Raw genomic sequence first — 27778 nt, 5'->3', positions numbered from 1 at the left:
ATTGCTGTGGCCGTATCAAGATCAGGAAGAAGAGATTATCTGAAAAATATCAATTTTCACTCTATCTCATATTCTCTGGAGAATATAAAACAAGAAAGGCAGCTGGCCCTTTTTAAAGCGGTGATGATGGTGGTCAAAAATCAATAGTAACTTGTAACTGAAAAAATACTTTTTGGGTTTTTTCAATTTCCCTCACTGTACTTTCCACATGGAGCTCAATTGTAGTACATGCAGCGGAATTCTCTAAATATAGTAATACGGTGGAAGAAAATGCTTGATAACACTAGTCGAACTTGTAATCATTGCACATACTGTAATATGTCAAATCCAAATAATAAAACATCATGCAACCTTGGATATTTCATTACTCCTCCAGACCCATAAGCTTCTCTCTTTTTCACCAGGTTGGTGGACATACCATGCTACCTATTCGTTGGATGCCACCTGAAAGCATCATGTATAGAAAGTTCACCACGGAAAGTGATGTCTGGAGCCTTGGCGTTGTTCTCTGGGAAATCTTTACCTACGGAAAACAGCCATGGTACCAGCTCTCAAACAATGAGGTATGTGGATATTGCTCTATATTACCATTCTGTACTAATAAGCTTCTTAGTATAGTGCAGTGGTAGGCAACCTTGGCTCTTTTATGACTCGTGGACTTCAACTCCCAGAATTCCTGAGCCAGCATGGCTCAGCTTGGAAATCTCTCCCTTTCCCCTCAGCATGGCTGGCTCAGGAATTCTGGGAGTTGAAGTCCACGAGTCATAAAAGAGCCAAGGTTGCCTACCCCTGGTATAGTGGAACCTTCTTTTTTAAGATTCCATCAATGCCAGTGCAAAAGCCCTGTATAAAGTCAGTCACAACTTAATTCAGACAGGAAATTTGAAGAGATTTAATTTGATTTTGCAAATTGAGGAGAAACCACCTTGAAAAATCATTTGTTCATAGGCTAGAACGAGGAAGCATCAAATTGGCAGCTGCTTCATCTTTGTCAAAATGGGATAAAAATATAATGATAGCAAGCTCTTTAGAGCAGAGGTCCCCAACCTGTGGCCCATGGCCCACTACCGGGCCATGGCCTTTTGGTCACTGGGCCACATGAGTGGCTGATCAGTGCACACACAATATATGCATGCACACATGCCGTGCTAGCACTGCCGCAAGCACCATGTGCATGCTCGCAGCCCTGTTCGCAGAGCATGCATGCTTGTGGCCCTATTTGCACATATGCACGGGCAGCCACATTTGCATGTGTGCGCTTGCACATGTAAAGGTGCCTGCCCCTCCCTTTCCCACCAGGCCACCAACTCAGAAAGTTTAGGGACCCCTGCTTTACAGGACATGAAACTGATCTAGTTTTCACTGGATATATTCAGGGGCTTCACCATAAGAAAATTTGGAAATTTCCTGCATTAATTTTAAGGCAGAAATTGCAGGGATGAGGAAGGAATTGACCACAACCTCCGAATTGTTCAGCCAAGACTAGGTTGTGCTGCAGCAGTGCTGCAAGCATCCTATCAGGGAATTGCACAGCAGGTTTCCAAATGAAGTCAGAGACACTGACATGACTTGTGGTTTTATATAAATAAATATATTTAACATCTATATTTACTGCAAATAAGATAGTCAGGCAAACAGGCGCATCATGAGGTAAATCACAGAACACACATAGCACAGAGAAGAAAAAGGCGGGAAAAAGGGAAACTCTCCCTCTACAGCCAAGAACCAATCACAGCTCAGATTGCCTCATGTGTGTTCTGGCTCATTGTACAATTCAATTGTTCTAGTTACTAAATTTAAATTTAACTCCAAAATCAAAATATTCAAAACTGGGAATTGGTCTGCATAGAAGTTCAATAAATTACTATTATAAGAAAAGGAGGAAAGAAATATTGAAAAATCTTCCTTGTGTACCAGTATAGCTCATTTTCCCCAATGTATCAATGAAATGTAATGACTTTATTTTTTATGTATTGCCTTGCCTTGCCTTGCTGTCATTATTCTGGTGCAAATAAAAAAATTGTATTTTTTTACACTAAATAAATAGGAATAAGAGTGCAAAAGTGTTAGGCAAACATGTTGTGAGATTATCTTTGCATGTATTGGGCAATGATGTATTGCCAACGAAACAAACAAATCAATGGGCTCTCTTCTTGTCCTTTCTTCAGGTAATTGAGTGTATAACTCAGGGCCGTGTCCTACAGCGACCTCGTACTTGCCCAAAGGAAGTATATGACCTGATGCTTGGGTGCTGGCAGCGGGAGCCTCATATGAGACTCAATATCAAAGAAATCTACTCCCTCCTTCAGAACTTGGCCAAGGCCTCTCCAGTCTACCTGGATATTCTAGGGTAGAAATTCCTAGCACTTCCTTATATGAAGTGTGTGAATGAATGTTTCCGTTGCAACTAAACTCCATTACAATGTGTTATTAACTCTGGCAGTATTAAATACAAAGATACGGAGAAGCTTTCAAAGGGCAAGCTGTGTGCATCTCTTCCTCTGTAAACACAATATTGACGTTGTGACTTTACTGACATATATCTCCCCATCTGCTCTATTTCCCCCCAATTTCTATTCAGTCAGGCTTCTGCATTATTATAACTCTGCATAGACAAAGGCCTTAACAACCTGATCTGTTTTATCAGCAGATACTCGGTTTTGCTCATCACAGCTTAAATGCCTTGTTGTCCTTTTGCCTTTGATCTGGATAAAAAAGGGAAAAAAAAAGACTCAAACCTTGTGACTTCTGCTGTATGGATATCTGGAACATCTATGGAATTGCCTCTACTTTATTTGCTTTGGCATCTGTGTGGAAAATGGAAGTGTCAAGTGCAGTAGACTGGCATTCTCTATCGAAAATAATTATTTTATTTCCAGTTGAGGTCAACCTGAAGGGGGAAAAAATCAGTTGGCATCTTATATAATCTTCTCTTTTGAAAAATGATCAGATCAGATGGCATCCAATGAAACATTTTACAGAATAATGTAATTATTTAATGAAAGAGTAGGAACCTGGTGCTTTCCCTTGAGAGACATACAGGGAAATAAAGGCATCATTCCCACTGCAAAGGTTTTTTTTTGTATAACGAAAGGGGCTTCTGTGTCAACTGGACTGAAAAGTAAAGGTCTTGGTCACATTTCCCAGAATTGTATCACCTTATGCCCAATTAGAATCCCCCAGGTTCACCTTGCTATAGTTTCTCCTGATGTCACTATTACAAGAATTCCCTAGTTAGTTTTTGATAATGCAAGTGCATGGTTGGGTATATTAAAGTGCAGAATAGTTTCTAGGGCTCTTTTGAAAACAGGGCTATAATACAGTGGCATTATGTCAAATATGTTATGCCTCAAATCTGATGCCTCTGGTTGGGTTGGAATGGAATTGAAACCCCACACATCTAGTTGGTTTTAGCTTAGGATGCCCAGGATATGGGAAAAACTAGACATGGATAATATAGAGATTACAACAGAACTTGCTGATCCTTGTCCTTCTATTCATCTTCTGTTTATCCTTGTTAGGCACAAGCAGTCAGAACCATCTGTAAATGGCTGAAGTAAACAACTTTATTGATTTCTACCTATATTATAAGATTTTCCCCAGATTACCTTACCCCAGGAATGATCAGAGCTTCATGAAACTTGGGTGGAGGTCAAGCTTATGCCTCTTGTGGCTGTGCAAGGACTCTAAGCTAGGCCCTTGCTTGATCCCTCTTTTCAGCCTACCTGGCAGTTTCCTAACAATCCTTTCCCCAAACTCAGCATACATTTTATCAGTTAATTCATTCTATTCATTCTGAAAAAAAGTCTCATATCTCATTGCACATTCAAGCAGGCATAAAAATTCCTATATTTAGTTGTAACAAAATTGCTGCTGTGAAACATATGTACAGTATTGTTACAGGTGCAATAGGGCCATGCAACAATGTTGAATATTTATTTGAGAAACTCTGGAGAAAAGTCAGAAAAATAAGGATGAGAACCAGTTACTGGTTGAACAGATAATTGAATATTGAATGTTTAGAATGGCCATCTTTTCGTTTAGGAGTGGCAAATATTATACTATATGGTTAACAGAAACATATTACATATAGATGTGGACGGTTTAGGATATACATGTCAAGTTATTTTTATTATAAGATATCATGATGAGATAAATTCAGAACTGCTGCAAAAATGTGGAGGGGATATTTTAAATCACTAAAGGAGGTTATGAATATAGAGCTCCTAAATGTTTTGTAATTGTAATTTTATTTTAAAGATTTGACACTTATTTTTCTAATTGTTTCCAGAATCATTTTAAATGTGTTTGACTTACATTTCTTCTTTTAAAGCATCCTTTTTGCAATCTAGAAAGATGCTGATCTTGTTTCATATCTGAACTAAAATTAGAAATGTGAATAGTGCTGAAGCTGGATTCTATTATGTCATTTTAGAAGTTGCTAAGTTATACATATAACAGTATATGTCTAAGCCATATATATATATATATATCCTTAATAACTGTAAAAATCCGAATCCCGGGCATATCTATTCAATACTACACAATCTTCCCAGACTTCAAAGATTGTGTAGTATTGAATATATATATTGTCGTGTACACACACACACACACACACACACACACACACACACATTAATTCCTATACAAGTTTCAACAGGATTTTTTTAACTGTCAGGATGATTAATATGAAATAGATTTTGAAGATTATTTAAGTGATGACTGAAAAGTAATACATAAAGACAAAAAAGAGAAAAATATTGAAAGTTCATTTTTGCATACTGACTTTAAAATCAATTTTGTTTATACAGTGTCATTCTTTTTCAATTTTCTCAAGTTTGATGCCCCCAGTTATGCTAGAACTGCAATTCCCATTAGAATCTAACTGGGAATTCTGTAGTTTGCAGTCCTGAAAAAGATTAAGGGTGACAGTTTGGGACAAACTGCTCTAGTCTGTTTCCAATGAAAACAGAAAACAAAATCTGAAGTGTCAGAGATTACCAAAAAGCACATCTATCCATGGACTATGCACTTTCATAATTTCTGAAAAATTGCAGTTCTGACAGAATTCCCTAATTTTGATGACCAGTGGGGCAAAATTGGAATTAAAAGGAATGCTACTCATGACACCTCTGATGGTAGTAAATTTTCAGCTCTGTTCTTTTTTATATTCCAGATCTTTCTGTACTCCATAATATTTAGTCACAAGTAGAGATGCTCAGCAAGCCCTTTGCCAATCAATATTCATTAAGAGCTCCTACTTTGCACGTCCCATCAGTTTCTCTCTTCTGGTGAAGAATGAGAAGCCTTAATGATTGTTTTGCTTGGAAATTTATTTTTTAATAAGGAAATGTTATTTCATTATTCAGAATAAACTTAACAATAAACCCCACCAAGCAAATTGTGGTGAAGACTTTCCTTATCAGAGGAAATAGAAGTTGACATAAAGTCCTTAAGAAAGGCCATTCAAGGGATAATTAAGAAGATATTTATCATTAATCATTCAGCCTTGATCACAGGGAACCAATAAAACAGATATGACCTATAAACAAGAGCCTAGTTTAAAATATGCTGAGTGTTCTGAGGAGCCTTAATGGCACTTTGCCTTTCCACACTGGACAAATTGATGTTGCATTTGTGTCTTGGGATGTGTGGAAGTGCTACAAATAAAACTGAAAATATGAGGAATGTCAGAGACGGCCTGAATTTGATAACAGCTGGATTATAAATCACATGTCAGTGTGGAAAACAGCTTCATTAAAATGTATCAATTTAAAGATGGCTTTAGTCTGAGAATAAGCATGTGTATTATATGATTGCTGAAGAATTGTATACCAAAATGGATGTAATTTTTTACCAGATGGTATCCTTTTTTTCCTTTCTGGAAAAGAATAATAGAGTAATTAAAAGTACTGTGTCATAATGTAGTGTGCAGTAGCATAACCACATATCCTTTTTAAAGGATCAAATGCTCTATACAGTCAGCATTCTGTACAGTGTGGCTAAAACTTGGGTTGTGCTGTAAATGTGGACCTGTGAATAGAAACTATTGTCTTGTAGGAATGATATTAACTTATTTGCATTTAGTCATTCAAGTGGATATATATATATATATATATATATATATATATATATATATATATATAGTGTGTGTGTGTGTGTATACATGTATGCATATATACATATACACATGTCATACCCAAAGAAAAGAAAGGTTTTAATAAATATTGTGTATAGCATATTGTTGTCATGCTTAAAGTGTCAACTAACATTCTACATTAAGCAAATGTGACAATCACGCTTATAAAGAGAATGTCTTTCTTCCCTATGCTGCAAATATAAGTGTATAAATACACACATACACTAATATATATAAATATGTGTGTGTGTTTACATAAACTCTGTATATATCAAGAACAGAGACATACCTGAATATGTGTCTTATAAATATTTGATTGATACATATGCAGACTTTGGTGATTGTGTATATGTATAAGCGTGTGTAAACTACACATACAATTTTGACTGGTAATGTATAGAAGACAGTAATATGAATAGGCTGAGTATGCTAAATAACCAAAATTTCCATTTCTAAAAAATGAATGTATGTTTTTTCTATATTTGGTGGGTCAGTTTTAAACTTCCATATAGATCTACATAATAGAGGAAATTCTTAAAAATAGATTATTTGCTCAACCCAAAAATCCTTGACTGTTTTCCTCCCATCTATTTATTTCTTTCAGATTGATTTTAGTTGTTAACTTTAGGACACGGGTGTCAAACTCGCTGCGTCATGGCGACATGTTGTGACGTATCACAACTTTTTTTGCATTGCCGGAGCTGGGGCAGTATGGCCTCCATGTGATGCAACCCGCCCATGGCCAGCAGTTTGACACCCCTGCTTTAGGATAAGAGGTAGATTTGCTACAGCTATATTCCTGTACTTATTTATTTTAAAAATACTGGAAGTGTTTACTTCTGATTAGACATGCATAGAATTGCTCCATCACTGTCAACATCTTTTCCAGTTATTATTTAATGAACATTCCTGTTTCTGGTTGGAATCAAGCAGAATTGCCATGCAACATGAAGAAAATGGGTGCTGCTTAATAAGATCTCAGGCATAATTGGGCTTGACAGAGTGAGATAAATTTTTGCCCCCAAATCATTAATCAGTGAGTTTGATTTATTTTTTCCAGAGAAAAATTAAGCAAATACCCAAGTCCTAGAAGATAGTATGAAAGCTCAAATATAGCTGTTTACTATGCATATACTCAAATATTGATTAGACCCAGGAGAACTAGGATCTCCCTGGAGTTGGATGCCTGATTCAGAGAATTCCCCAAGAACAATTGAGGTTTAAAATCTCTGCAATTGTTGGACTAAATGGGGAAACATTTCCCATTCCTCAAATGATCTAAAGCAGTGGTTCTCAACCTTTTTAATGCCGCGACCCCCAACCGGTCGTAAGTCGAGGACTACTCAACCGGTCGTAAGTCGAGGACTACTCAACTGGTGCAGCACCGTTTGCAGAATGGGACTTTTGGCGGGCTCAGCAGGGCAGAGACAGCCTGGACAATTCCTATTGGCTTTTGAAAGCCAATAGAATTAGACTCTATTCAAGAGAGTCTATTCTATTGGCTTTCAAAAGCCAATAGAATAAAAGGGAGTAGCACAGCTAAGGAAAAGGGGGGAAAAATGGCGGACTGCGTTGTTTGGCGACCCCCGTGAAATGGTCGTTCGACCCCAAATGGGGTCCCGACCCACAGGTTGAGAACCACTGATCTAAAGTTTATATAGCAGCTCAGTGTGACTACAGGCAGCATTGGACTGTGTTTAGTCAGATAAGTTGTAGAAGAGTTTACAAAGAATACAGGTAGTCCTTGACTTACAACAATTCATTTTAGTGACCATTCAGAGTTACAACAGCGCTGAAAAAAGTGAGTTATAACCATTTTTGTACTTTAAGACCATGGTAACATCCCCACGGTCAGGTGATCAAAATTTGGCTGCTTGGCAACTGACTCATATTTATGACGGTTGCAGTGTCCCGGGGTCATGAGGTCACCTTTTGCAACCTTCTGATAAGCAAAGTTAATGGGGAAGCCAGATTCACTTAACAACCATGTTACTAACTTAACAACTGCAATGACACACTTTACAACTATGGCAAGAAAGATCGTAAAATGGGACAAAATTTACTTAAGAAAAGCCTCACTTAGCAACAGAAATTTTGGGCTGAATTGTGGTTGTAAATTGAGGACTACCTGTATTACTGCATTCTTAAAAGAAAATAGTATGTAGTTAAACACTATGGCCTAGATCAGGAAGAGCACATCACTTTTTCAAAATGACCTTGTCAAATAAAGCTGAGGAGGTTGAACATTAATGTGTAAAGCTTTGGGATGGTTTCACTCTCTGACATGATTTATATTTACATGATTTATATAGTAACACATGGAGACCTTATTATTCATCCAAGTCTTTTTAACAATTCATGAAGTTCTTTGAACCAGAACTTTTCAAATTCATTTGCCTTGTTTTTAATTGAGTTGTAAGCCTTAAATGTAGCTGTTTTCATATTACATTAAATTAGGAGCAGCTATTATAAGATAAGTAAATACTATCAAAAATAAAATACTCAGCAGAGTTTGAAAAGAACTTACTAAAAGACTTTCTTCAAACAGTTAATGTCTAGGATTTTTTTTGTAAAAATCTGAATAATCATGAGAAAACTGATATGACCTGTTTTAAGTAACTCTATTGGTAATTCTTGACTTTTCAGGGAAGGGAAGGGTGTCCATAAATATATTTTATGAAGCTGTTTAGATTGCTATGAAAATTCAGTCTTGGTAGTGACAAAAATTTCCTGCTGTGGCATGAGGAGGTTGACATTCTTACAGGATTTCTTTACCCTTGATTGTAAATAACCTGGACATTGCTTACAAACACTTGTCATTTAGGACCCACATGAGTCAAGGTCCTTGATCTGCATTTCCTACTTTCTCAGCAACTTGACTTCATTTTGTTTAATTAATTTTGTTTCTCTTCATTTCCCCACCAGGTATTTGCATCTTACATTGCAGATCCTGCATTGAGAGGATCGATAATTAGAGGGCAACCTGGTGCCTTCCCATCCTATAATTCTTAACATCTAGACTAAGCTGCAAATTGTTGCCTCAGAAAGATGAATAGCTAGGAAGCTGGTTCATCCTTCTGATCTACAACCCGGTAAAAAGCAAGAGACATTTAAGATAGGCCATTGAAGTTTTCCTTGTCCTTTCCTCCTTCAGGCCCTGCTCCATTGAAAGCTTTCTCTTACAGCACACCGTGGAATGAATGGATGAATGTGAATGTGTATATATGTATATGTGAGTATGTGTATGTTTGTATGTATATTCTTCAGTTATGTTTTGACTTTTAACATTTAACTAACCCAGAAGAAGACTATCCAATTAACTTAGTTTATTAAGAAGACCGTCTTGGTTATCCCGCAGATGCTTTTTCACAAGGCAACTGGACTTTCTTGTTTTTCTTTGAAGAGGTTTCGCTTCTCATCCAAAAAGCTTCTTCGGCTTCTTAGATAAGAAGCGAAATGTCTTCAAAGTAAAACAAGGAGGTCCAGTTGCCTCGTAAAAAATCATCTTTGGGAAGACCATCTTGGGTTTGGTGCAACCTGTGAATGAACTGTGAGTGCCACTTTGAAAAATATACATGAGTCGGGGCTTTCTAGATAAATGAAACTTTTGATGTCTCACACAGGAGGGTTTTTTTCAGACCAGAAAGATGGCTGCTCTGATTCAAGAGATCCATATACAGCCTTGGTTAATGCTAGGCACATACTATCTGGGTGGCAGATATCTGGATTCCCACTTGATGGTCACAAAGAGAGGTTATTTTCAGGATATTTGCAGCCAGATATGGTATTCTAAAATAAAATCCTTTATTTTAATGTTATATATTCATTGCAAACATCAAGCAAAAAAAGAGTATGTTGTAGGGGAAACACTGTGAATTTCATACAAACAACTAAGTGACTAGATTGCCATCTTTTGAACATACGTCTCTGGAGCAGAACTGGGATCGTTATATGTTATGTTTACTGTCTGTGCATTCAAAGCCAGATCTATGGTTTCATTGCTACGTATGTTGCCTGCTAGAAAAAGGTTGAATGATAATTGGCTAAATCTAAGCAGGAACATCTGAGAAACTGTTCACATAGAGAGGGTGTAACAGGAAGATAGACAGAATCAAATCTTTTCATAGACCTACATGCAGCTTTTAAAAACATATTTCTGTAATTTTGAAATAATACTTACATGTTGAATGAACACTGAAAATGTTTTGTAAATCAGCAAGTAGCCCTACTTACTTATGTTTGCATCATAAATAAGTTTAATTTCAAAACTGTTCATCCCAGTGCTATAGGGCTACTTGGTAGTGTACGTACATAGATATATGTATACAGATAATGGCTCTAGATTTTTCTCTGTGCTTCTCCTGTTTTGGTGTGTGATAAACAAGAGAAAGATCTAGATATCAATAAAAATACCTATAATGTCACCCAGACTGTGAACTGGTGTTTAGAATTCCTTTAATCCTGTTCAATTTTTAGTTGAATGTGATGTCTCCCTAAAGGTATTTAGTAGTTCTTGTTTTGCACTTTGGTATCAATATTAATTGCTTTAAAAATGAAATAAAATTAAAGACCTGTTGCATCTTGGCTGAAATTAAAGTAAAGCCCCAAAAGCAGCATTAGAAGTTTTGTTGATGATGAATCACGCGATCAGCTTCTATCAGTCTGACATGGAAAGTCTCTTGTACTAAACCGTATTTAATACAAATTATGTCCCCAAATAAAGAGTGTCATCCTTAAAAAAGGAGAGAGATCAACTACATAATGACTGTTACTTCACAAAGCACTACACTGTAATGAACTGCAGTCTCTTGCTTTTTTCAGATCACTGTCTGATTGTCTCAAGTGTGTGGGGTTTTTTTTTTATGAGGAACACATTCAGGATAGGGGGAAGGGTAGTTGGTCAGCAGCATATCTGCAATATACAAGGATAGTACCACTCTTTGTACATCTCTTGCTTACACTACATCTATTTTTCTGCTACCTGCTTTTCCTACACACATTCCTTTTGCAACAAACTATCAGTCAACACTTGGTTGCCATCACAACTGCTTTCTTCTCTCCCTTTCTCCCACCCCCTCTCTCTTTTGAAGACTTTGGAAACAAAATTGATGGTCATGTATCACAATTCTTAAAGACCCAAAAGTCACAACTTTCCTATATCTGGTTTATTTAGAACCAATCTTTAAGATATTGTGGTTTTATAGGTTGCAATCAGGGCTTATATTGAAAGGCAGTGCTCGAACAAAATGTCTCTCAACTCTTAGCGTGCATCAGTCTAATACAGCGTTTCTCAGGAACTTTAATATGTATGGAGTTTAATTCCTAGAATTTCCCAGTTGGAAGTTGAAGTCCATACATCTTAAAATCCCCAAGGTTGAAAAATACTGGTCTAATGTTTCCACTGCAAGGAGAAAAATGTCTAGATTTGTCTGCTACATGTCACCATTTTTGTCCCTTGCCTAGATTCACCCTAGATTTTCAATTGACATTAATTAGGACACTCCTGTGTCCGTGTTTATTACTGAAACATTTTTGCGAGGCCACAGATAAGTGTTTTGAATTCAGTTAGGATTTTTTGTTTGCTTTTGCAGCTCAAGAACATAACCATCTAAAAATAATAAGCTAATGGAAATGGGCATTAGCCCAGCATGGCCAAAGTTTGCTCCTTTTAAGGAAAGTTTGCAGATCATGGCTTCTGGAATTCTTATTAATAGCTCTGTTCTGGATCGTGTGATTGGGGAAGTTGAATTTGTGTGTCTCTGTGTGTGTAAAAGTTGATTTAGACTTGTTTGCAACTGCGAGTAGGTGCGGGCGCATATCTACACAGCAAAGGGGTTGGTGGGTTTCAGATGGTTGCAGACAGGCCAAGGTGTACATCTCCCAAATCTCAACTATGTGTTGTGTGGAGATGCGTGTCCAGCATGCTGATTGGTTGATTTAACTTCCTGTTCAGAGGCGGGCAGAAAGCAAGGCACATTTGCCCATTAGCCAGAACATTATCATTCACAGAAGTATTAATGCAACAGTTATGTAACTTTCTCTGAATAACAGACACATACATACAGGGATGAAGTTGAGGATTTTTTTCAGGATTTTTTTCTTTGGAGTCTCCAACATGGCTCACCTCACATTCAAATTCTATGTTACTGGCTTCTCTCCTCAGTCCAACTTTCATCCATTCTGTTCTCTTTATAATGCTGGTGGACAGAATGGCCCAGCTTCCAGCTGTTTTTTCATTAATTTTTCTCTGGCATTAGAAAGTTTTAATGATAAGTTGTAAACATTGTCAAAACTCACTGTTGTTTTCTTCACACAACTATAGAAACTATACCACCCACTGGGATGGTGTTGCAACTTCCCTGTCTAGTTTACAGTCATGGAATGTAGCCTTAGAAAATAAGTCTCATTTCTGTGAATTTTCAGGCATAGACAGTGCACAAGATTAAGAGGATTCTTAATCCTCTTAATCTTAATAAACTGGTTCAAATTAAATTCAGATTCTGCATGTATAAATTGCTTCTCTCCAGAGGCACCTATTTTTATGAAATCCTCATTGTCTCAGATCTAATCTGTTAATAGCTGCATGCGGGTAAAACCAGACCCTTTCCTCTCCTCTCCTCTCCTTTCCTTTCCTTTCCTCTCCTCTCCTCTCCTCTCCTCTCCTCTCCTCTCCTCTCCTCTCCTCTCCTTCCTTCCCTTCCCCTCTCTCAATTTCCCTCTGTTAGAAATTTTGTTTATACAGTATGTCCCTACAGACAGTGGTGGGATTCAGCCGGCATGCACCACTTCGGCAGAACCAGTAGCTAATTTTATGTTGCCCAGGCCCAGAATGGACTTCTGGAAGCAGCATCCACACAGAGAACGGGTTGTTCACATATTTGAATCTCACCACTGCCTACAGATCAAAAATAAAGTATAGCCACCAGGGGCCTTGCTGTTTAACTGTAACGGGAAACTGTCCTCAGAACAAAAGGACAATTTCTACCACCCTCCTCTCTCCTCAGCATGATACAGCAAAGGGACAAATCATTCTTACTAGAAATCTGAACTGATTTTTTTTCCCTTGGGCCAAAGGCCACACGTAATTAATCATTCACTTGCATTAAAAATGGTGTGTGACTTCCAATGAAGCTACACGTTTCAACGGCAGAGGAGAATTTCAACCTTTAAAACGATATATTAGTTAATAAAGAAACTGTTGTCACAGTTTGTGACAAGCTGTTCCACAAGATGTCCCACATCTATTTTTGCCCTGAAAGCCATTTTAAGAATAGGGAAATGCAAGGTCACCAATTTATCTCAAATGTAAGATTGAAGCATCTCACCAAGCACCATCTGCTATCTCAGGCAATGGTTTTGCAGAAGGAGGTAATGAAGGCTCCCATCCTCCGTGATCCAATTCCTTGAATTGGAATTTCAGACCTCTGCATGCTGATAATGTGCTCAGTTCCCGGAGCATCTGTCCCTCTTTTACCATCAAACTCTCAAATATTTTGCTTCTAAAAGCTTTTGTTTAGGTTGTTTGATGAGATTAAACATTGCACAACTGGTCTGCTTTTATATTTATTTCAGACAGAAAACAATTTGATTGTTCCTCTTTATGTTGGTCCCTGTGGGAGAAGCACAATTTTCTTAATTCTACCTATTATATACAGGATGGAAATAAAAGTTGCATTTTGCTTGTTGGGAAAGGATGTCTGCCCAAACGCTAACAAAGATAGTCCTTGACTTACAACCACAATTGGGTACAGAGATTCCATTGCCAAGCAATGTTGCTAAGTGAGTCACATCCAATTTTACAACTTTTTTGCCTCAGTTGTTAAGCAAATCACTGCAATTGTTAAGTGAATAGTGTAGTCGCTAAGCGAATCCTTGTTTGCTCATTGACTTTGTATGTTGGAAGCTCCCTGGGAAAATCACAAATGGTGATATAGTATAGTAGTAGTAGTAGTAGTAGTAATAGTAGTAGTAGTAACAAAAGCAACAATAGTAATAATAATAATAGTAATAATAATAGTAATAATAATAATAGTAATAATAATAATAGTAATAATGATAATAATAGAGTTGGAAGGGACCTTGGAGTCTTCTAGTCCAATCCCCTACTCAGGCAGAAAACTTTATATATTTCAGACAAATGATTATCCAATCTCTTCTTAAAAACTTCCAATGTTGGAGCATTCACAACTTCAGGCGGGTTGTTCCACTGATTAATTGTTCTGTCAGGAAATTTCTCCTTAGTTCTAGGTTGCTTCTCTCTTTGGTCAGTTTCCATCTGTTGCTTCTTGTCCTGCCTTCAGGTGCTTTGGAGAATAGCTTGACTCCCTCTTCTTTGTGGCAACCCCTGAAATATTGGAACACTGCTACCATATCACCCCTAGTCCTCCTCTTCATTAGACTAGACATTCTCAATTCCAGCAGTCATTCTTTACATGTTTTAGCCTCCAGTCCCCATGGTCTTGGGCTGTTGCAACCATTGTAAATACATGCTGGCTGCCAGGTGCTTGATCTTATGACTGTGATGATGGTGAGACAGTTGTAAGTGGAGGACCAGTTGTAAGTCACTTTTTTCAGTGCTGTTGCAACTTCAAATGGTCACTAAACAAATACTTGCAAGACAAGGAGTATCTGTTAGTTGCTTGCTATAACCCCAAGTCATGCCTTTAAACATCTTCTATTTGTTTTAAATACTCTCATGATGGAGTTACTGAAGAATATCCAGAAGTCAATACAAAATACAGTAGCCATTTCTCTTTTTGATAGAAACACATTATTGCTCATATTTTACATAGTTCTTTTGTTAATTGCACGTAAACTTATTTCAGGGAACATTTAAGAAAGGGGGCTTAAATGTAAAACCATAACTGGTTTCAGTTAATTGCCCCCAAACCCTTTCCCAAATAAGGGTTTTTTCTTAGCATTTCCCCACACAGGTTATGGTCCATTTTGGGGGTATGATCCATTGATTAAGACACTTGGTTGATTCATTGGCTGTGACAGGAATTGACCATCTAGCTCAGCTGTGCTGACTCGGGAATTCTGGGAGTTGAAGTCCATGAGTCATAAAAGAGCTGAGGTTGCCTACCCCCTGATCTAGCTTATTGCCCAAGCCTGACACCGTGGACTGAGAGAATGAGTGGACTAAAGTCAGTCAGCCAGATTCGTGCCTAAGACAGGACTAGAGCTCACAAATGGCTCTCATAGTATAAGAATTGTCTATTTTTTAAGATAATGTTTTAGAGATCATTCTGAATCTTTTCATCAGCAGAAGAAATTAGATTAATGGGAGAATATGACTGTTTTTTCCCCCATGGTTTCCTATATTCTTAATCTCTTTCATGAAGATATTTCATTTAGTTTGAGTTAGTTGTTAAGTCATGTTCATTTTGATATGACATTTTGAAGCATTTAAAATACATGAGATCTTTTGTTTGGTAAGGAATTGGAGTTTTTTTTTTTTCTGACCCAATTTTGATGCATGTGATATTTTACATTTTTTTTATTGCTGAAAGTTTGGACTTTTACATTTTTATGAAAGCTCTTCTGGGTAATCAGCAGCTCAAAAATACTTTTTCAAATGGACAAAATAAATAATGTCAACTACATTTTTCATTCAGTTATATCTTTTACAATCATTTTCTCATTGCATAAACTGAGATAGACAGTAAAAAAAAACCCATCTGTATATTTTCTATATTGTACCATAGGGGGAATGGATGTGAGTGTGCTTGCATCCATATATGTGAATCTAAAAGTATGTAGTGAAGCATTTTGCCTTCCTATGAAATCCATATCAGCAGATTTTTCTCTTATTACAGTGATGCCGTATCTACATGTCCAATATATAATAATAATAATAGTAGTAAAGTTGGAAGGGACCTTGGAGGTCATCTAGTCCAACCCCCTGCTCGGGCAGGAAACCCTACACCATTTCGGACAAATGGCTGTCCAGTCTCTTCTTAAAAACTTCCAGTGTTGGAGCATTTACTGCTTCTGGAGGCAAGCTGTTCCACTGATTAATTGTTCTCACTGTCAGGAAGTTTCTCCTTAGTTCTAGGTTGCTTCTCTCCTTGATTAGTTTCCACCCGTTGCTTCTTGTCCTGCCTTCAGGTGCTTTGGAAAATAGCTTAATTCCCTCTTCTTTATGGCAGCCCCTGAGATATTGGAATACTGCTATCATGTCCCCCCTTGTCCTTCTCTTCGTTAAACTAGACATACCCAATTCTCGCAACCGTTCCTTATATGTTTTAGCCTCCAGTCCCCTAATCATCTTTGTTGCTCTTCTCTGTACTCTTTCTAGAGTCTCAACATCTTTTTTACATCGTGGTGACCAAAACTGGATGCAGTATTCCAAGTGTGGCCTTACCAAGGCATTGAAGAGTGGTATTAATACTTCACGTGATCTTGATTCTATCCCTCTGTTAATGCAGCCTAGCACTGTGTTGGCCTTTTTGGCAGCTGCAGCACACTGCTGGCTCATATTTAAGTGATTGTCTACTAGGACTCCGAGGTCCCTCTCACAGTTACTACTATTGAGCATGGTGCCACCTATGCTGTACTTGTGCATTTGGTTTTTCTTGCCTAAATGTAGAACCTTGCTTTTTTCACCATTGAATTTCATTTTGTTAGTTAGTGCCCAGTGTTCAAGTCTGTCCAGATCCTTCTGTATCTTAAGCCTGTCTTCTGGAGTGTTGGCTATTCCTGCCAGCTTGGTGTCGTCTGCAAATTTGATGAGTTCCCCATCTATCCCTTCATCCAAATCGTTGATGAAGATGTTGAAGAGTACTGGGCCCAGAACAGAGCCCTGGGGCACCCCACTACACACTTCCCTCCATATAGATGCAGTTCCATTGAGGACCACTCGCTGAGTACGGCCGGTCAGCCAGCTACGGATCCATCTGGTGGTGGTTCTGTCTACCCCACATTTTTCTATCTTGTCAAGTAGTAGGTTGTGATCTACTTTATCAAATGCCTTACTGAAGTCCAAGTAAATTATGTCCACAGCATTCCTCTGATCCACTAATTTTGTCACTTGGTCAAAGAATGCAATAAGATTTGTCTGGCATGATCTATTTTTGACAAACCCATGTTGGCTTTTAGTAATGACTTTGTGTGCCTCTAGGTGTTCGTTGATTCGTTGTTTGATTATCTTTTCCAGGATCTTCCCAGGTATTGAGGTCAGGCTGATAGGTCTGTAATTTCCTGGATCCATTTTTTTTCCTTTTTTGAGGATGGGAACTACATCAGCTCTTTTCCAGTCCTCTGGTAGTTCCCCTGTGTTCCATTCCATAAGGCTGAATGGCAAATATTAACTTATTTAAATAAAAGCAAATAGATACACTTGGAAAAAAAATAGGAGGAATATCTGCCCTCTGCTCAGTGAGGGTAAGTCTATTAGCTTATCTGCTCTGGATTCAATATTTTATTTATATTAAGTGATTCCCTTGGAGAAAAACCTTTGTGAAAATGCATTAAGTCCTGTAAGCACATAGTTGTTTATGTGAACATTGTTTGCTGATTTTCCAGGAAGGAGAGCCAACTAACTCTTACTAGTCCAGTGTTTATTTGTAATCTTGGCCAAGAGGTGGTCTCTGAAGGAAAAATTGGAATTATCATTCATGTCTCTAATATCAATTCCTAGTTGATGCAATGGGAATAATGTATAACTCATGTACAGAAGCACAGAATTGGTAAAGCCTGAAAGATCATCTAATATATTGATGGGTAGCCCCTGATTGCTCATTCTGTCTCCCAAAATCACACTAGTGAAATGGAGGCAACACCATGCTTAAAAATATATATAGTTTCTGTTGAAGAAGGAGGGCCATCCTGATCTAATCCAATTCTCTCTGACTGTGCCATAGGTGACTCTCTAGCCTTTGCTTATAAAGCATGGCTAAATATGGTTGCTTTGATCAAAACAAACTGTTGAAATTATCAATTTTCTTCATAATGTTTATTCTAGTAGTTCTTGTAATAGGAATCTATAAATTCAGTTATCTTTTGGAGTAACCAACATTAAATTTGATCTCAGTTTAGTTGCCTTTGCAATATACAAAAATGGGATGCAGGAGGAAAAAAAGACCATTGCATTATAAAGTATTCCAGAAAGCTTAGTGTACATGCTCAGTAACAATGTGTAATGTCAAGACCACAGAGGTGTCCTCATTTATTGAGAAAAATGCACATTGCCTTTCCACTGCTCTGATCAATGGTCCCATTGCCTAAGGTTGAAAGAATGACAACACTCAATAAGGGCATTGTCACTATTCAGAGTAAAATCTTCTATACGTATAGTAGATATAAAAATATGAATAATTCTTTTTTTCATAAAAATCAGTTTAAAAAAATCACTCAGTCCTTTCTCATATCATCTCTTCTCAAAATCAACATTTTCAAATCCTTGCTGTTCATCCTGTTTATCCTCCCTTCTCTTTCATGAAGTTTCTTCTTAATCTGGGATAAATTCCAGGCCTTTTGTAGGAGAAGGACAGGCAGAGCCTGGAGGTAGAGTCAAAAGAGGAATCAGCCTAGAGTCGTTACGTTCCAAGTCCAAGCTCTCTTGAATTCCTTTAACTTTTATCCAGTACCCATAAGAATCTAGATTCTTATGTATAGGCCATGAGCAATAAATCAGCGTAACTAGAATATAATGTATTGTTCTGATTCTTTGCACCTGACATCTTTGTAGTTTTAGCTAGTTTAACGGTGCAGACTATTCTTATGGAGTGCTAGGTATTATACATATATTCGTTTTAGCTATCTCAAGGGCATTATAAGCAGAAATAGGAAATGGATACCATACAAAGAAAAACAAAACCCTAATACAAAACCCTACCCCACAACAAAGTGAGAAGAGAAAAAAAGAAAAGAAATGCCCTCTCAACACTATTGGCAATCTCTGCTACATATATAGATACACACTCATGGCAGCAGCTTACTTTTGTGTTTTGTGACTGTTGTGATTTTGAGACTGAATTAAAAAGGTCTATGACTTGGTCTTATTATCCTGGGATCATTGCAAGAAATTCTCAATGTATAAATGTACAATAACCCCATAAATAACTCTCCATGTACACCATAAGCACTTGTAACTCAGTCACAAAAAATCAAATTAAAGTTAAATCAGAGAAATCAGGTACAACCCAAAGCTGTTTCATTTGTAATCTCCAGTTGCTGCTTCTTAACCATCTTCTTCTGATGCAGAGTGGGATTTCACTTATTCCTTCCTAGTATCATTAGCTTTTCAGGTTATTCTAGCTTTGGTTTTGTCTTCCTTAATTTTCTTTTGCAAATATATTTCTTCAATATTTTGGGAACTGGCATGTATGTGTAATGCTCCTTTGCATGTGTGCATGCGCGTGTGTGTGTGTGTGTGTGTGTGTGTGCGTGCTTCTACTGGTTGCTTCTCAAGCCAGTAGAAATATAGATGTCCTGTCTCCTAGCAACAGGGTAGGTAAAAATCCCAGAGATCTGGTTACCGAGCAGTCCTCTCCGTGTGAAGCATTTGCGCATTTTGCCTTTGTTGAACTTGATTGCTATTTCTAAAATAGACTTCTTATACATCAAATTATATTTTCATCACCAAAAGTTTCTTATTTAAGAGAATTCCATTAATACCCCCGAATCCTCAAGTCAGCATGTTAGGCAATCATAACTGGAAATGGAAAAGGGTGAGTGACAAAATAAAATATGTTCAGGAGACTTCCGGTCCTGGACAGTAGCTGCACCCCCGCAGCCAACTTTCATCCTGCCTGGAGACCCTAATGGATCCAAGCCATCCCGGAGAGGCAGCGAAGAAAGAAGGGTGCCCCAGTGACTCTGGGATGATGGCGGTTGTTCTGTTCATCTTGGGGAAAGCCTTCTAACTCTACAGGAGAAACGCTGTGTTTCATCAATCAGTCCAAGCTACTTGCAACTGGAGTCCAAAAGAACTAACCAGCACTACAGTAAACAGTGTGCTTGAAACTGGGTGAGGAATCTGATTTTCCCTTTTCTAATCTACACTTAATTTCCTGAAAAAGATCCCCAAGAAGCCAAATACCTCCGAAAGTGAAGGAGGGGGATTTCTGCCCCATCCTTATATTAACGGAAGTGGCAAATTAAAATTTCTATGGAGGATCAAAATATATGGTAGTGAAATAAATTTATAAACTTGAAAGCTAAAGTTTAACTTTGGACAAGTTTAAGATTGTTGAATGGTTAAGACTCTCATTTTAAAGACCATTGTTCATATTGAAAACTAAATAGATGCTGACACCTAGTGGTGGATGAAGATTATGACAGCTATGATTTCCCTAGAGAACATGCCAAAACCTGGGAAAAGCTAATCTGTGTTTGTGACCTTCAAAGCTTTAATAATAAAGAACAGCTGTGACAAAAAAGACAACAATCTGGGCTGCAGACAAAGAGAGAATTATAAACTGTAGCAAAAAAATCTTTTTTGAACTTTTTGGATTACAAATATCTATTTAACTGGGACTCTAAAGCTATTTGCAGATAAGAAGGAAAACTCCAACTTTTGGCCATCATGGATTAGAGACATATAGACAGAACACACCAAGAAAACATAAATATCTCTCAGGAGGATATATATAGTATACTGTAATTAATTCAAATAACACTGAGTTCAAATCACAAAGAAATCCAAAATAACTTTGAAAATACAAATCAATCTATCTCTAAGTTAACTTTACAACAAAAAAATTTCCAGGAAACCACAACAGAGAGGGAGCAGACAAAACAAATAAGTGGACATAAAATTGAAAATAGAGACTCAAAGACGGAACTTAACAAAGCAAGAAAACATGATTTAATCCTAGTGGGAAAAAATTTACAAGACTTGGAAAAAAACCTCATCCCTTAAGACTACAAAATAAATCTGAGGACAAAAAAACAGATTGGATAAAATGGAATGTAGAGATGTTGAAAACATCAGGGAGAAAGGAAGTGATAAGAGAAGCAAAAAAGGAAAAAGAGAAAACCATTTTCAAGAAACACAGAAAGGCAAAAGCCTCATATAAAGACACTTCATTCAATTTACTTCTTATACATACAGCAACAGTCATGAATATATGGAAAATCTTTTTGATTCAGCAAAACACATTGATCAAGAAAGATACTGGTCAAAGGAAAAAGATCAAAGTGAAAATTAAGAAAATAGATGATGGGATCTACCAGAGAGAATATTTAAAAAAGAAACACTTGTTTGAATATGGTTAAAGAAATAGAAAAGATTCTGAATACATATGTCATTCTAAGAGAGATGAATTCTTTAAATAATACTGTGTGCTCCCCCCCCCTTTATTTTATTTCTTGATATAAGTAATATAATTTTGTTGAAATGGCCTAGATGAAGGAAATATTTTAAATAATTAAATGTGTCTGAATTTAGGGAAATTATAATGAATAAAAAAGAAAAAAATGTTTTGAATAAGAGTTAAAGGATTAGATGACTAGGCACATTAAATGGAATATTTAAAGATTAAATATATTTTTAATCATGGTTAAAAAGAATAAGAAATTTTGGGAATGAATATATATTAGCTTAGGAGGAATATATATTTTAAGTAGTATTTTGCTTTTTATGTTGAGATGGTTTATATGGGAAAAATGGATTTAAATTTTTAAACGTAATTAAATGTTGAGAAAATCTTAAGCAGCAAGAATACTTTGAACTTTATGGGAGAAACAAATCTAAATAAGGACTGTAACAGGATATAAGATGAGGCAACCAGAATGATTAGATAGAAAAGAAATATTATATTGATGTGATCATTATTTCTAGGAATATTGGGAAAAAATCATATATGTAACTGTTATTTATCAAAATAATAACTGTATTATTTCAAGGTTTGCAAAAGCCATTTTGGAGAAAAGGGGAAATCAACTAAATGTACTATGTGAATTATGGATTATAAAAACCAATTGCTAATTATTTTTCTTTTCAAATGTAAACCCAGCAAATACACTGTTTACCAACTATTAAGTGATTTATGTTTTAAAAAAATCAATAAAATATATGAAAAAAACCAATATGTTCAGGAGATATGCATCTTTTTGGTCAAGTTTAAATAAAGCAAACGTTCCCTTTGAAAGGTAGAATTGTTCCAGTTTTGATCATTGGATTGCTAACAAAGAGTTAAAGGGGACTGGGATAACTATTTCGAGCTGATTAGCTCTCATCAGCCAGCCATACCCTTCTGAGATTCGAACCTGGGCTGCCTGCATGTTAGGCAGCTGTGTTGACCCCTAGATCACAGGATCTTTCTCACTTTGTCAGCTGTATCAGGGAGGGAAGAGACTAGGAGGAGGAGATTTGTCTTGAGTGTTTTTTTGATACACCCTGTTGGCCCAAAAGATTTCTTCCTCCCATATTTGGGCCAACAGGGTGTATCAATATATATATAAGACACTTCCAATTTTACGCGGGAGAAAACCCGAACAACCAAAGACCTACATATATATATATATATATATATATATATATATATATATATATATATATATATATATATATATATATATATGATACAAATAAAATACGAACACCAGGAGAATATAAATATAAAAAATATACTTTACTAAAAGCTGCCAAGCTTTCGTTTGGAAACTCCAAACATCATCAGGGCTAAGGAGCCAGTAAACAATGATGACTTAAATGGGTTTGGCTGACATTTGCACCCGGCTCATGGACCGCGTCACTGGTCCCGGCCGGTTAATTAGTGTTCCAGATGTTTCTTTATTACTCTCCTTGCACTTCCTTCTATCATTCTTCCGGATCATTCCTCCCACCATTCCATTACTAACATTCATCTCCTCCACCACCCCTTTATCCTTATTTCCTTCCATAGTATTGACCCTCATCTCCTTTTTGTTTTCATTTTCCACCCTGGGGGCATCCGTTTCTCCTCTATCTCCTCATCTCCTCTATATATATATGCAATAAAATAAATAAATTCGAACACCAGGATAATATCAAACTAAAAGCTGTTTAATACAAATGCTGAGCTTTCGTCGGCCAGCACTGCCGACATCATCAGAGCATAAAAGCAAGTAAATGGGAGTTCTCTTTATGTTACTATCTGGCTTTGCGTCTGGCTTTTCGACCTGGTCATTGGTCCACTCGATGTCTCTAATTGTTTTATTGTTAAATGGCACGTGTTTGCTGCTCCCTTGGTAGTTTCCAAAACTGCTGTTCCCTTTTCCCCTTTCCTTTCTCCAATCCCTTTCCTCGTATGCACCCAGCTATCCGCTGTCACATTGTTGGTTTCCGAAGTTGCTGTTCTCCCTTCCCCCTTTCTCCCCCCGGTCACTTTCCTCATATGCATCCAGCTGTCTGCTACCACCCCATTGTTTTCCGAAGCGATCGGGGGGAGAAAGGGGGAAGGGAGAACAGCAACAAGAGAACAGCAACTTCGGAAACCAATGGTGTAGCAGCAGATAACTGCATGTATACGAGGAAAGCGATCAGGGGGGGAGAAAGGGGGAAGGGAGAACAGCAACTTCGGAAGCCAATGGTGTGACAGCGGATAGCTGGGTGCATACGAGGAAAGGGATTGGAGGAAGGAAAGGGGAAAAGGGAACAGCAGTTTTGGAAACTACCAAATGAGATTAGCCTTATTGACCTATCCATCTGCCCTTGCATAAATATATTGCTGTTTATTATCATATTTCTATAGTTGCCACTATAGATTTAAATAATCTTGGATATCAAATCCACTGCCCTGTTTAATTTCTAAATCATTTGTGACGTATTTTGAAAGACAACAAACAGAGAATCCATAATTTGGCACAGTTAAAATAGATAGGAGTCGTTCTCCTCCTACCAGTTAACTTTTATTGACTTGATGGCCTGATCTATAATTATTATATTACCTATTCAGTTTCCATTCCCCAACCTTTAAAGTGGATTGTGTAGATTCACATTGGGTGAGATGTATTGAAGTGTATAAGGAACTGAACTGATTGTATAATACAAAGGCCATTTTCTGTTTCACACTTTGAATCATGTGAGCCATTTTGATTTATTCGTTGTTCAGACAGATAAGATAGATTTTTCTATTATGCTCTTTCCTGGTGTTTCCATAGACAGGATTAGAGCCACAAACATTCTAGGGCAGGGTCTTCAAACTTGGCCCTTTTATGAGTTTGAAAACCCATGTTCTAGGGATAGATATAAATTTGCAAAATATATTAGGTTTTTTTAAAAACAAAACAAAAGAAAACAAAACTTTGAAAACTCTGTTATACAGTTCTTAATATAAAGAAGCATAAAGTGGCTAATTGATAAAAACATTCCAAATTAACAGGCTGGTTTACTTAATATAGAAGCTAAGGATGGTCAGCTTTGGACTGTACTTAGATGGGAGACCTCCAGGAAATACAGAGCCATAGATTGGCAAGAAAAATTGAAAAATGTAGCAGTGGCAAACCATTTCCATAATGTTACCAAGAAAATTACAGAGCTAAATGGCCATGAAGCCACCACGAGCTGGAGTTGGCTTGCAGGAAGCTATATTTGTTTTCCTCTGAATAGACTCTTTACATTAAAAAAAGTTAAGACTTTCAGTATCATCCTCTGTTGCAGTCATTATACCATGCAAAGAGATATTCTTAATTGCAATCCTAATGCAAGTTATCTTTCCCTCCAATAACCACAGATTTAGAGAAGATTTGGATTTGAATTGCTTCTTAGAATGCTTTAGTACTACACCTAGATGCAAATCTGCTTTATGAATTTGCATGCCTTGGTGCAGTTTTCTTAACAATTGTAGGAGGTGTGGAGTTCAAATCCCAGAATTCCTCATCCAGCATGATTGGGGAATTCTAGGATTTGAAGTCCACCTACTTTATAGTTGCCAAGGTTGAGAAACACTGACTTAGTGAATGAACCACTGCAAATGTGTAAAATCTCTTCTCACTGCACTTATGGATTGGTTGCAGGAGAAAAAAAGTTGGACTCAACCAAACATAATTTTTATTAACTTAGCCAATTTATTTCTGTGCAGTGAGACGGATTTAAATACCTTAATGCAATCCAGTGGGAAAGCATCAAAAATTACTATGGGTCATTTCCAGTTTAATTTGTCTCCATCATACTCTCAATCAATTCCTACATCTAGATCAGAATAAGCACACACAGCATTCGGTTCAACTAGCAAAAAAAAAAAAAAAGATTGTTGTTTAGATATTAAACAGCAGCAAACACCTAAGCAGTTAATTAGCAAAACAGGACAAAAAGGGTAGGCAGAAACAATGGGAGAAACAGGCAACATTTTATATTATCTGTATAATTTTGTATCCATGCCGGTAGTCCTAAACTTAACAATCAGGATTGGGACTGGAACTTTCAACACTTAAGTGATGTGGTGCTTAAGTGAATTGCACCTGATTTTATTACCTTTTTTGCCTTAGTTGTTAAGCAAATCACAAAGTTGTTAAATGACTCCACCTCCCTCCACTGACTGCTTGTCAGAAGCCCCTTGGAAAAGTTGTAAATGCTATAGTGATCATGTGGCTCTGGGATGCTGCAACCTTCATAAATATGGTGTGCCTGAATTTTGATTGTGTGAATTTTGATTGTGGGAGGCACTGTGATTGTAATGCAAGGACCCATCATAAGTCACTTTTTAGTGCCATTGTAACTTTGAATAGTTGTCAAACGAAGGGTCGTTAAATTGAGAACTACCTGTATATCAAAATCATTATTGCTGAGACAAAACCCTAACCCTAACCCTTTTCAAAGCACTGTAAACAATACTGTGGATAATCAGTATGGAGAGTCCCATAGGGCTATTGGTCTTTGGTTATTCCATTCTTCCATGCACATAGCAATAAAATGGAAAGTAAAACACCAGGTAATCCATCCTCTACTTTGCATCATAAAAAAAAACCAATTTGATGGATTGGGGTGGTGCTTATGATGTGGGTTTTATTCTTAGGGTGTAGTGTGGCTTTTGTCTTTTTGTTCTCTCAGATAATGAAAAGAATGTGGGAAAAATTGTGGAAAGTTGGAGACAGGCCAACATTCCCTCTCAGAAGTTAAATAGGCATTGCTAAAACTATAACTGGTAATCATGAATTACATCTTGCATTTTGTAACCACATTTTAAATGGAAGATGATGAGCAATAATAGTTTTAAATATAATTCTGTGTGTGTCTGTGTCTGTGTGTGGAGAGAGAGAGAGAAAGGGAGGGAGGGAGAGAGAGAGAGAGAAAGGGAGGGAGAGAGAGAGGGAGAGGGAGAGAGGGAGAGGGAGAGAGAGAGAGAGAGAGATGTAAATCTGCTTTAGGTGAAGCATCAGAAAAAGTGAGGTTCATGAAATTTGCTCTCTGGAGAATATATGAAGTGAAACCTGAATGTCAAACTTGAACATATTGTGACAGCAATTTGAATCTGAGAAAGCCTGTATGATTTATTCAAATTCCCTAATTCCCAGGAAAGCAGAATTCAACAGAGAAAGGCTCATGACTTTTTCAGGCTGAAGACTGACTTGGCCTTTAAGTATCATACCAGGGGCCATTCCACTCAAAATGGGTGAGACCAGGAGAAACTGTACATTTGATTGACTTTAATTGGAAGTTAATTAAATGTAATTGAAATAGTAAATATAATTATATCTGCTAATTTTGTCCTTCTGAGAGACAGAGACAGAGACAGACAGAAAGACAGAGGAGGGAGGGAGGGAGGGAGAGAGAGAGAGAGAGAGAGAGAGAGAGAGAAAGTTGATGCCTTTGAGTCAATGTTGATTCCTACCTGAACAAGTCTCTGTGTTTCAGAAGTGGTTTGCAATTGCCTGCTTACTAGAGCTGTGAGAAAGTGACTAGTCCAAGGTCACTTAGCTGGCAATCGAAGAGAATATTGTAACTCACGGTTGAACTCTGGAGTCCTTGGTGCTCCTTGGAGCTTAGTGGTTTTCTTGCAGACATTTCATATTACCCTAACTAGGTAATATCCTCATTGCACTAATGATGTTACTTAGTTGAGTAATGAAACATCTACAAGAGAACAAAGAAGCTCAGAGACCACTAAGGGCCCCATGTAGCTGATTTTGTGCCTAAAGTAGGAGTAGAATTTGTAGTCTTGATGTCTTAATCACTACATCAAACGAGCTCTCTTCTCTTATATACAACATTATAATTTATTGGCCTCTGTTGAAAGGGAAGCACCTCCAAGATTGGAGAGATACTTGCAGCCTTAAAAGCATAGGTTACAATGCATCCCTAACTAGCAATTTGCAGTAACTGGATTCAAATTAACACTGAGTCCCAAATGTGGACTCTTTTAGAACCTATAAAACAGTCACCACCACCACTACCACAATTACCCTTTGCCTATTAGTTCCTGCAAAGTTATGGACTTTCCTTTCAGAACAACCCACTATCCTATGATTCTGGTTTTCAAAGCAGCTTAGAACACTAACTTTTCTACTGGTAGCTAAGTCATGAAAATACTTTTCCCCATCTGCATTTACTTTTTTCAATGTTGCTAAAGTACATATTGAAGAATATGTCTTGAATGCACTTTTCTTTGACTTGGAATTCTCCCTTTATTTATGCAAGGGGATGAAAAATAAATTCTGGATGTAGATTTTATGTTGCAAGGCAAGCCATCCCAGATCAATGGAAGTGAATAG

General features: G+C 37.2%; 1 protein-coding gene across 9 annotated transcripts in view; it reads left to right on the top strand.

The window, feature by feature from the left end:
- Positions 1-7535, top strand: part of NTRK2 (neurotrophic receptor tyrosine kinase 2) — a 193283-nt gene extending 185748 nt beyond the window's left edge. For all 9 annotated transcript variants that reach the window (XM_039323504.1, XM_039323508.1, XM_039323506.1 and 6 more), the window contains 2 exons: positions 405-563; positions 2169-7535. In XM_039323504.1, coding sequence (XP_039179438.1) covers positions 405-563; positions 2169-2354 — 345 coding nt within the window. In that variant the 3' untranslated portion in view covers positions 2355-7535. The remainder of the gene's footprint in view (positions 1-404; positions 564-2168) is intronic.
- Positions 7536-27778: the final 20243 nt, after the last annotated feature.

This window comes from Crotalus tigris, unplaced genomic scaffold (genome assembly GCF_016545835.1).
Source record: "Crotalus tigris isolate CLP2741 ecotype Arizona unplaced genomic scaffold, ASM1654583v1 scf7180000024276.985868, whole genome shotgun sequence".
Classification (NCBI taxonomy): Eukaryota; Metazoa; Chordata; class Lepidosauria; order Squamata; family Viperidae; genus Crotalus; species Crotalus tigris.
The sequence above is the reverse complement of the archived record's forward strand: the minus strand, read 5'-3'. Positions and strand labels throughout refer to the sequence as shown.